This window comes from Gorilla gorilla, chromosome 7 (genome assembly GCF_029281585.2).
Source record: "Gorilla gorilla gorilla isolate KB3781 chromosome 7, NHGRI_mGorGor1-v2.1_pri, whole genome shotgun sequence".
Taxonomy (NCBI): domain Eukaryota; kingdom Metazoa; phylum Chordata; class Mammalia; order Primates; family Hominidae; genus Gorilla; species Gorilla gorilla.
The window spans coordinates 46,684,493-46,696,786 of record NC_073231.2 but is presented as its reverse complement, the minus strand read 5'-3'; the positions used below and the strand labels follow the sequence as shown (position 1 = coordinate 46,696,786).

The following is a 12,294-nucleotide window of genomic DNA, read 5'->3' as shown; positions in this document are numbered from 1 at the left end:
TTATCATTACCTGTAATACTGATGGCTGTTATTGTCTACTTGGCACTTAATCTTTACCATCAAGTTATGTGTTCATATATAAGACTGTAAGACACTCACTGAAAGGGACAATGTTTTATATCTCCTAGATATGTAAAAAGCAAGTGTTAAATATATCATGGTGGTGGTATGCTACTAATGATCAACCAGTATTCTGAAGAGGCTTTTAAAAATTAAAGAAATAGACAATCGTTTAGGAACTTCAAAATGAAGAGAATAAGTTTTTTTCTATTGTAATAATATTTTGGCTTATTTAAGCTTAATAAATACTGCAATCAGTTGAACAGAAGCAGAGACTTGCAATCAGAAAGCCATGGATTCTGCAGAGTAGTCCTTGAAAGAGCAGAGTATGTCAACCTAGCACAGACCACATGAGAATGAAACAAGTGTCTATGTGATTTGATTATTAATATAAGCAAGTAGAGAATGATTAAATACATTTTAGAGTTATTGTTGACAGGCACAAAATCTTTTTTTTAACCTCCATAACAAAAATATCTAAGGCGAAATTAATATTGACTAGAAGGTAACCACTTGAATTAATCAGTTAACAAATGAATGAGTAAATGGATATATGGCTGGTACTAAAGTTATAGTAATTCCATTAACCTAATGCTATCAATTAATACACTATGTCCAAAATACAGGTTTGCCTTTCCCAATAGATAACAGGACATATAGATTCACTGAGGTCACCCGGAGAAAATGATGGATATCAGGCAGGACTAACTTGCAGCTCCCACTCGGGACAAAACAGCATGTGGAGACTCACAATGTAAACTCTGCTCCAAGAACCACCACAAGAACATACCAGGAAAACTGAAAGAATTCACAGACCCTTTGAAAGAAGCAGCTTGCCGCTGCAAACTCCATTAGACAGCCAAAACACTGTGAGTGTCCAAAGTGTGAGAGGGTGAAAGTCTGCCTCCAAACACACATCCTCACTGGGGAACCTTAAAATCCAGATCACAGAAGAATTTAACCTTACCTAGGACTGAAACAAATTTAGAGAGCTGAGCGAAATATAAAAGTAGAAGAAGCAGGTCAGGAATGGTGGGTCATGCCTGTAATCCCAACACTTTGGGAGGCCAAGGTGAGTGGATCGCTTGAGCCCAGGAGTTTGAGACAAGCCTGGCTAACATGGTGAAACCCTGTTTCTACTAAAAATACAAAAAAAAAAAAAAAAAAAATTAGCTGGGCATGGTGGTGCATACCTGTAATCCCAGCTACTTGGGAGGCTGAGGCAGGAGAATTGCTTGAGCCCAGGAGGTGGAGGCTGCAGTAAGCCAAGATCAACGCCACTGCACTCCAACCTGGGTGAAAGACTGAGACTCCACCTAAAAAAAAAAAAAAAAAAAAAAAAAAAACAACAACAACAACAAAAAAAACTAGAAGCAGCAGTGATAAGAGACCCCTGTAGACACTCCCAGTCCCTAGGGAAGCCTTTTTTTTTTTTTTTTTTTTTTTTTTTTTACTTTCATCTCACAGTGGTCCTTGGGGAGGGCAGTCAGTAGAACTGGGGAAGTACCACAGTGAGAAAGACTTCTAGCTGAACACTGTAGTAATTTTGACCGAATGCAAATTTTCCTGGGCAGAATCTGGGCGGGGGGTGGGGGAGGAGGTGGGAATAGGGGGCCGGCAGGAATAGGGGGCCAACGGAAAGTACAGATATGAGAACAGAAGCCACTGCAGGCAGGGAGGGGCAAGGCCTGAAGGCCCTGCTTGCTTTCTTAGCAGGAAGGCTTCTAGCCTAGGGCAAATGCTTTTTCTGCAGACACTCCCCAATACCAGCCTGGAGTCCAGTAGCTCCACTGGGTAGCTAGACCCAGAAGAAAAATAACCATCGCTGCAGTTCAGCTCTCAGAAGCCCCATTCATAGGGAAAGGGGGAGAGAACCACATCAAGGGATCATCCCATGGGATAAAAGAATCTGAACAGCAGATTCAAGATCTTGCCTCTGACACAGTATATCCAAATGAGAAGGAACCAGAAAAACAATTCTGGTAATATGACAAAGCAAGGTTCTATAACACCCTCAAAAGATCACACTAGTTCACCAACGATGGATCCAAACCAAGAAGAAATATCTGAATTACCAGAAAAAGAATTCAGTAGGTCGGTTATTAAGCAGCTCAAGGAGGCACTAGAGAAAGGTGAAAGGCAACTTAAAGAAATTTTTAAAATAATACAAGACATGGATGAAAAAGTTTCCAGAGAAATAGAATCATAAATAAAAAAGAGTCACAACTTCTGAAAATGAAAGACACACTTAGAGGCATGCAAATTATACTGCAAAGTTTCAACAATAGAATCAAACAAGCAGAAGAAAGAACTTCAGAGCTCAAAGACAAGGCCTAATCAAATTAACCCAATCTGACACAGACAAAGGAAAAAGAATTCTAAAAAATGAACAAAGCCTCCAAGAAGTTTGGGATTATGTTAAACAACCAAACCTAGGAATAATTGGTGTTCCTGAGGAAGAAGAAAAATCTAAAAGTTTGGAAAACTTATTTGAGGGAATAATCAAGGAAAACTTCCCTGGCCTTGCTGGAGATCTAGACATCCAAATACAAGGTCAAGGAACACCCAGGGAATTCATCGCAAAAAGATTATCACCTAGGCACACAGTCAATCAGGTTATCTAAAGTCAAGTCAAAGGAAATAATCTTAAGATCTGTGAGGCAAAAGCACCAGGTAACCTACAAAGAAAAACCTATCCGATAAATAGCAGATTTCTCAGCATAAAATCTACAAGCCAGATGGAATTGAGGTCCTATCTTTAGCCTCCTTAAATAAAATAATTATCAGTCAAGAATTTTATGTCCAGTGAAACTAAGCTTCATTAATGAAGGAAAGATAAAGTCTTTTTCAGGCAAACAAATGCTGAGATAATTTGCCACTATCAAGTCAGCACTAAAGAAGTAATAAAATGAATTATTAAGTCTTGAAACAAAGCCTCAGAATACACCAAAACAGAACCTCCTTAAAGCATAAATCTCACAGGGCCTATAAAACAATAACACAATGAGAAAAAACAGACAAAAGGTATTGGGGCAACAACTAGCACAATGGACAGAACAGTACCTCACATCTTAATACTAATGTTGAATGTAAATGGCCTAAATGCTCCACTTAAAAGATACAGAATGGCAGAATGGATAAGAATTCACCAACCAAGTATCTGCTGTTTTCAAGGGACTCACCTAACACATAAGGACTCACATAAACTGAAGGTAAAGGGGTAGAAAGAGATATTTCATGCAAACAGACACCAAAAGCCAGCAGGAGTAGCTATTCTTACATCAGATAAAACAGACTTTAAAGCAACAACAGTTAAAAATGACAAAGAGAGACATTACATAATGATAAAAGGACTAGTCCAACAGGAAAATATCACAATCCTAAATATAAATGCACCTAACACTGGAGTTCCCAATTTATAAAACAATTACTACTAGACCTTAATAAATGAGACAGAGGGCAAAATAATAATAGTGAGGGACTTTAATACTCCACTGACAGCACTAGACAGGTCGTTAAGACAGAAAGTCAACAAAAAAACAATGGACTTAAACTATACCCTACAACAAATGGATTTAACAGATATATACAGAACATTCTACCCAACAACTGCAAAATGCACACTGTATTCATCAACACATGGAACATATTCCAAGACACCACATAAGCCACAAAACAAGTCACAGTATATTTAAGAAAATCAAAATTATATCAAGTACTGTCTCAGACCACAGTGGCATAAAATTGGACATCAACTGCAAAAGGAACACTCAAAAAGCATGCAAATACATGGAAATTAAATAACCTGCTCCTGAATGATTGTTGGGTCAACGATGAAATCCAAATGGAAATTTAAGAATTTGAACTGAATGATAATAGTGACACAACTTATCAAAACCTCTGGGATACAGAAAAAGTGGTGCTAAGAGCAAAGTTTACAGCACTGAATGCCTGCATGAAAAAATCTGAAAGAGCACAAATAAGATAATCTAAGGTCACACCTCAAGAACTAGAGAAACAAGAACAAACCAAACCCAGCAGAAGAAAAGAAATAACAAAGATGAGAGCAGAACTAAATGAAATTGAAACAAAAGAAATACAAAAGATAAATAAAACAAAAAGTTGGTTCTTTGAAAAGACAAACAAAATTGATAGAACATTAGCAAGATTAACCAAAAACAGAAGACAGAAGATCCAAATAAGCTCAATTAGAAACAAACAGGAGATATAACAACTGATACCAGAGAAATACAAAATATCATTCAAGGCTACTATGAACACCTTTACACACACAAACTAGAAAACCTAGAGGAGCTGGATAAATTCCTGGAAATATACAACCCTTCTAGGTTAAACCAGGAAGAAACAGAAACTCCTAACTGACCAAAGCAAGACTGAAATGGTAATTTTAAAACTGACAACAACAATAAAAAAAAGCCCAGGACCAGACGGATTCACAGCTGAATTCTAACAGACTTTCAAAAAAAGAACTGGTATTAATCCTATTGGCACTATTCCAAAAGACAGAGAAAGAGGGAATCCTCCCTAAATCATTCAATGAAGCCATTATCACCCTAATACCAAAAACAGGGAAGGACATAACAAAAAAAGAAAGCCACAGACCAATATCCCTGATGAACACAGATGCAAAAAATTCTCAACAAAATATAAGCTAACTGAATCCAACAGCATATCGAAAAGGTAATTCACCATGAACAAGTGGGTTTCATACCAGGGATGCAGGGATAGTTTAACGTCCACAAGTCAATAAATGTGATACACCACAGAAACAGAATTAAAAACAAAAATCACATGATATCTCAACAAAGAAAAAGCATTTTACAAAATCCAGCATCCCTATATGATTAAAACCCTCAGCAAAATCGGCATAGAAGGGACATACCTTAAGGTAATAAAAGCATCTATAACAAACCCATAGCCAACGTTATACTGAACAGGGAACAAGTTGAAAGCATTCCCCCTGAGAACTGGAACAAGATAAAGATGCCCACTTTCACCACTTCTATTCAACACAGTACTGGAAGTCCTAGCCGGAGCAATCGACAAGAGAAAGAAATAAAGGGCATCCAAATCGATAAAGAGGAAGTCAAACTGTTGCTGTTTGCTGATGATATGATCGTATACCTAGAAAACCCTAAAGACTCAACCAAAAAGCTCCTAGATCTGATAAATGAATTCAGTAAAGTTTCAAGATACAAAATAAACGTACACAAGTCAGTAGCTCTGCTATATACCAACAGCGACCAAGCTGAGAATCAAATCAAGAACTCAAACCCTTTCACAATAGCTGCAAAAAAACGAAATACTTAGGAATCTACCTAATGAAGAAGGTGGAAAGAACTCTACGACAAAAACTACAAGACACTGCTGAAAGAAATCATAGAGGATACAAACAAATGGAAGCACATCCCAAACTCTTGGATGGGTAGAATCAATATTGTGGAAATACCATACTGCCAAAAGCAATCTACAAATTCTATGCAATTCGCATCAAAATACCATCATCATTTTTCACACTACTAGAAAAAACAATGCTAAAATTCATACAGAACCAAAAAAGAGCCCACATAACTAAGGCAAGACTAAGCATAATGAGCAAATCTGGAGGCATCACATTACCTGACTTCATACTATAAGGCTATAGTCTCCAAAACAGCACGATACTGCTATAAAAATAGGCACATAGACCAATGGCACAGAATAGAGAACCCAGAAATAAAGCCCAATACTTAGAGCAAACTGATTTTCATCACAGCAAACAAAAAATATAAAGTGGGGAAAGGACATCCTATTCAACAAATGGTGCTGGGATAATTGGCAAGTCACATGGAGAAGAATGAAACTGGATCCTCATCTCTCACTTGATACAAAAATTAACTCAAGATGGATCAAAGACTTAAATCAAGACCTGAAACCATAAAAATTCTAGAAGATAACATTGGAAAAACTCTTCTAGACATTGGCTTAGGCAAAGGCTTCATGACCAAGAACCCAAAAGCAAATGCAACAAAAACAAAGATAAACAGATGGGACTTAATTAAACTAAAAAGCTTCTGCACAGTTAAATAAATAATCAGCAGAGTAAACACACAACCCATAGAGTAGGAGAAAATCTTCACAAACTATGTATCTGACAAAGGACTAATATCCAGAATCTACAAGGAACTCAAATCAGCAAGAAAAAAATAATGCCATCAAAAAGTCAGCTAAGGACACGAATAGATAATTCTCAAAAGAAAATATACAAATGGCCAACAAACATGAAAAAATGTTCAACATCATGAATTATCAGGGAAATGCACATCAAAACCACAATGCAATACCAACTGATATGGTTTGGCTGTGTCCCCACCCAAATCTCATCTTGAATTGTAATCCCCATAATCTCCATGTGTCAAGGGAAAGACAAGGTGGAGGTAATTTGAATCATGGGGGCAGTTTCCCCCTTGCTGTTCCCATGATAGTGACTGAGTTCTCACAAGATCTGATAGTTTTGTAAGGGTTTGGCAAGTTCCTCCTTCAGTCTTTTTCTCTCTTGCCACCTTATGAAGAAGATGCCTGCCTCCCGTTCACCTTTAACCATGACTGTAAGTTTCCTGAGGCCTCTCCAGCCATATAGAACTGTGAGTCAATTAAACTTCCTCCTTTCCTTCATAAATTACCCAGAATCAGGAAGTTCTTTATAGCAGTGTGAGAACAGACTAACACACCACCTTACTCCTGCAAGAATGGCCATAATTTAAAAATAAAAAAATAAAGGATGTTGGCGTGGATGTGGTGAAAAGAAACTTTTTTTTTCTTTTTTTTTTTTTTTTGAGATGGAGCCTCGCTCTGTCACCAGGCTGGAGTGCAGCGGTGCGATCTCAGCTCACTGCAACCTCCGCCTCCCGGGTTCACACCATTCTCCTGCCTCAGCCTCCCAAGTAGCTGGGACTACAGGGGCCCGCCACTGCCCGGCTAATTATTTTTGTATTTTTAGTAGAGACGGGGTTTCACCGTGTTAGCCAGGATGGTCTCGATCTCCTAACCTCGTGATCTGCCCACCTCAGTCTCCCAAAGTGCTGGGATTACAGGCATGAACCACTGCACCCAGCCGAAAAGAAACACTTTTACACCACTGGTGGGAATGTCAACTAGTAAAACCACTATGGAAAACAGTATGGAGATTCCTTAAAGAACTAAAAGTAGAACTACCATTTGATCCAGCAATCCCACTACTGGGTATCTACCCAGAGGAAAATAAGTTATTATATGAAAGAGAAAGTTGTATACACATGTTTATAGCAGCACAATTCACAACTGCAAAAACATAAAACCAGCCCAAATGCCCACCAATCAACGAACGGATAAAGAAAATGTGGTGTACATATATACCATAGAATACTACTCAGCCATAAAAAGGAATGAAATAATGGCATTTACAGCTAACTGGATGGAGTTGGAGACCACTATTCTAAGTAAAGTAACACAGGAATGGAAAACCAAATGTAGTATGTTCTCATAAATGGGAGGTAAGCTATAAGGACACAAAGGCATTGAGAATGATACAATGGGCCGGGCGCGGTGGCTCACGCCTGTAATCCCAACACTTTGGGAGGCCGAAGCGGGTGGATCACGAAGTCAGGAGATGGAGACCATCCTGGCTAACATGGTGAAACCCTGTCTCTACTAAAAATACAAAAAAATTAGGCCGGGCACAGTGGCTCACACCTGTAATCCCAGCACTTTGGGAGGCCGGGGTGGGCAGATCATGAGGTCAGGAGATCGAGACCATCCTGGCTAACACAGTGAAACCCCTAAAAATACAAAAAATTAGTCAGGCGTGGTGGCACATGCCTGTAGTCCCAGCTACTTGGGAGGCTGAGGGAGAAGAACTGCTTGAACCCGGGAGGCGGAGGTTACAGTGAGCCGAGATTGCACCACTGCACTCCACCCTGGTGACAGAGCGAGACTCCATCTCAAAAAAAAAAAAAAAAAAAAAATACAACGGACTTTGGGGACTCTGGGAGAAGGTTGGGAGGGGAATGAGGGGTAAAGACTACACATTGGGTACAGCATACACTGCATGGGTGATGGGTGCAACAAAATCTCAGAAATCATCACGGAAGAATTTATCAGTGTAACCGAATACCACCTGTTCCCCAAAAACTATTGAAATAAAAAAAAAAGATAATGACATATAATGTTGTTGGTATTGTATGCAATTAGAACAACTCTTTAAAATTATTCTTAGGAGCTTAAAATTAGAACAGTAATTTACTTAGCAGTATTTTACATGCAGGTGGTTTGCGGAATTTGTGATGGGGTTTCTTTCTTTTTTTTTTTTTCTTTTGAGACAGAGTCTTGCTCTGTCACCCAGGCTGGAGTGTACTGGCATGATCTCGGCTCACTGCAACCTCCGCCTACCAGGTTCAAGCAATTCTCCTGCCTCAACCTCCTAAGTAGTGGGGACTACAGGCACACGCCACCATGCCCGGCCAATTTTTGTATTTTTAGTAGAGACGGGGTTTCACCATGCTGGCCAGGCTATATATAAATATATAGTTTTATATATTATATAAATTTATATAAATTATATTTATATAATTATTATGTATAATTATATAATATATATAATATATTATATAATTTTTAATTTAAATATAAATTTAAATATAAATTAATTTAAATATAAATTAATTTATATTTCTATTAATTTATATTTATAAAAATTTATATTTATATTTATAATTTATATAATGTATAAATATATAATATATAATATATAAATATATAACATATAAATATATAATATATAAATATATTATATATAAATATATTATATATAATATATAATATATAAAATAAATTATATATAATTATATAATATATAAAATTATATATAATTATATAATATATAAAATATATAGTTTTTTATATATATAACTATATATTTAAACTATATATTTAAAAAGAGAAATTAATCATTTTTTGTAATTTTTTTTTTGCAGGGGTAGAAACAAGGTCTTGCTATATTGCCCAGGCTGCTCTCAAATTCTTGGGTTCAAGCAATCCTCTTACCCAGGCCTCCCAAAGTGCTAGGATTACAGGTAGGAGCCACTGCACCAGGCCACTATCATTTTTGTTTGTTTGTTTTTTGAGACGGAGTCTCACTCTGTCGCCCAGGCTGGAGTGCAGTGGCACGATCTTGGCGCACTGCAACCTCCGCCTCCCGGGTTCACGCCATTCTCCTGCCTCAGCCTCCTGAGTAGCTAGGACTACAGGCACCCGCCACCATGTCCAGCTAATTTTTTTGTATTTTTTTAGTAGAGACAGGGTTTCACTGTGTTAGCCAGGATGGTCTCAATCTCCTGACCTTGTGATCCATCTGCCTCGGCCTCCCAGAGTGCTGGGATGACAGGCGTTGAGCCACCGCGCCCGGCCTACTATCTTTACTTTAAAAAAAAAACTCAGTCAAATTTTCTGTGCTTTGTATCCAAATATGTTTTTGCCAACATTAAAAAAGTAAACGATGCACTTTTATAGTATCCACTAAAGCAAATTTTAAAAACAATTACAATTACTTTCTTTATCCTCTCACCTTCTTTTTTTTTTTTTTTTTTTTGAGAGGGAGTTTCGCTCTTGTTGCCCAGGCTGGAGTGCAATGGCGCGATCTTGGCTCACTGCAACCTCCATCTCCCAGATTCAAGCAATTCTCCTGCCTCAGCCTCCTGGGTAGCTGGGATTATAGGCACCTGGCTAATTTTTTATATTTTTAGTAGAGACAGGGTTTCACCATGTTGGCCAGGATGGTCTCGAACTCATTACCTAACACGATCCACCCGCCTAGGCCTCCCAAAGTGCTGAGATTACAGGCGTGAGCCAACGCATCAAGCCTCCTTCAGTTATTTTTATGCTGCCGTGTGTGTTTGTGTGTGTGTGTGTGTGTAGGTATGGGCATATGTGTACTATTAATACTTGCTCACTCTGTTACTAGCCTACTATAAATGAAACATACAACAAGCAGAACACACATAGCAGACAACATAACAGAAGGAGTCACTGCCATACCTGGGTTATTGTTAACATTACTTTTGGGTGGCTTCTGAACTGGTTTGGGAAGCGTAGATTCAGTCAAAGCTTTATTGGCAACAGCCTGTTGAGCCTTCTTTATACTGCTGCCTTCGGATTCCCATGTCTGCTCACCAAGACTCAGCTGCACTGAGAACATCTTAGAAAAACATAAATAGACAAAGAAAACATTAAGACTTTTCCAAGAAATAAAATTGGCTGTCTGAGAGAAAAATAAACATCATAGAATCAGAATTTTAGAGCTAGAGGTGACCTTACCTACAGATCATTTGCAACAAAATCTTACTCTACCTAGTGAAGAAATTTTAAGAGAGTACCAAATTCTGTTCTATCCTATCCAAAAGCTTAGTAGCAGATCTAGGTGTACATTCTGGGTAGAATAAATCAAGAAGCAATCTTTCCTCTAAATGGAATCACAATGTTAATGTCATTCAAATGGTCCTCAGAAAAGCAGAATAAGTAGAAATAATAAGAGAAACTGTAAGAGAAACCAAAAGACCATGTGTCTATAATACTTTTATAAAATCTAATTCCTTGAATGTTACATTTAGCACAATCTAGACAATGAGTCAGGCAATTCTATTAAATATTATACTACCAAAAAACTCTGAATCTCCACAACAAACATTGAGCCAATCACTAAATTCTGTCCATTTTAACATCATAAATATTTCTCAAATCTTCTTCCTCTCTCTGCCAACTGGATCCAGCCTTTCATCATCTTTAGCTTGGACATAATATTCTTCCAGCTGATCACTGCTAAAACTATCTTTCTAAAACACAAATCCAATTTCATTACCCCAGTCAACATCAGGTTAAAACTCTTCAACTGTTCCTGTTTTAGCATGGCACAAAGGCTCTACCTGTGCATCCTCATCTCACACACATCCTTCCACTAACATGCCCTGAATTCCATTCTCACTGTATTTCCATATGAGCCCCCAAACCTATTCTTCACCTTTAAAATTCAGAATCAAGTTACATGATATGCGCATAATTGGTTTCACTCCAGACTGCATATTACTTTCTAGGAATACTAAGTATTAACTTAAAATTACTTATTACAAAAAATATATATTATTGCAGAAAGGAGATCAGATAGAAAATACCTTCAGTAAGTTAGCATCACCAATAATCATACAAATTGACGTCATGTGCCCCCTGATACAATCCAGTGAGAAGTACATATCAACAACCATGTACTATTCTTGGCCAAAAATGTTTAATCTGAATCTAATCATAGGGAAACAACCAGAGAGATCTAGATTACGGGACATTCTATAAAACAAATGGCCTAGGCTCCAAAAATGTCAATGTCATAAAAGGAAAAAAAAAAAAAGAATGCAGGGAGGACACTAAAGAGACACAAAGGCCGTGCACAGTAGCTCACGCCTGTAATCCCAGCACTCTGGGAGGCTGAGATGGGCGGATCACAAGGTCAGGAGATCGAGACCATCCTGGCTAACACAGTGAAACCCCGTCCCTACTAAAAATACAGAAAAATTAGCCAGACGTGGTGGCAGGCGCCTGTTGTCCCAGCTACTCGGGAGGCTGAGGCAGGAGAATGGCGTGAACCCGGGAGGCGGAGCTTGCAGTAAGCCGAGATTGCGCCACTGCACTCCAGCCTGGGTGACAGAGCGAGACTCTGTCTTAAAAAAAAAAAGAAAAAAGGGAAAAGAAAAGAGACATGAAAAGACATGATAAATACCATGCATGATCCTTCATTATATCTAAAATGGGAAGGGGAAAAAAAGCTATAAAGGACATTCAGAGGACAACTGGGGAAATGTGACTATGAACTATACATTAAGTAATAGGTTTAGCCAGGATTAAATTTCTTGTGTGATTAACAGTATTGTGGTTATGAAGAACGTCTTTAGTCTTACAAGATAGATATGTAAGTATTTAAGAGTGAAGTGTCATGGTAGCTGAAATTTACTTTCAAATTGTTCAAGGAAAAAGTATATGTCAATATAGAGGGAGCAAGAAATAAAGTAATGTGGCAAATAAATAAACGATCGGTGAATCTAAACCATACATGAGTGTCTATTACACCACTCTTTCCATTTTTTCTGTAGATTTTTAATCAAAATAGAGAATTGGGATTTGTCATTTGAAATTCACAACATAAACATACCTGTT

General features: G+C 37.9%; 1 protein-coding gene across 20 annotated transcripts in view; it reads right to left on the bottom strand.

Moving 5' to 3' along the window:
• STAU2 (staufen double-stranded RNA binding protein 2) overlaps positions 1-12,294 on the bottom strand; it is a 330,469-nt gene that overhangs the window by 262,401 nt on the left and 55,774 nt on the right. For 17 of the 20 annotated variants that reach the window (XM_055349014.2, XM_055349018.2, XM_055349013.2 and 14 more), the window contains one exon: positions 10,132-10,291. The exons of the other annotated variants lie outside the window; for them this stretch is intronic. In XM_055349014.2, coding sequence (XP_055204989.2) covers positions 10,132-10,291 — 160 coding nt within the window. The remainder of the gene's footprint in view (positions 1-10,131; positions 10,292-12,294) is intronic. 20 annotated transcript variants of the gene reach the window in all.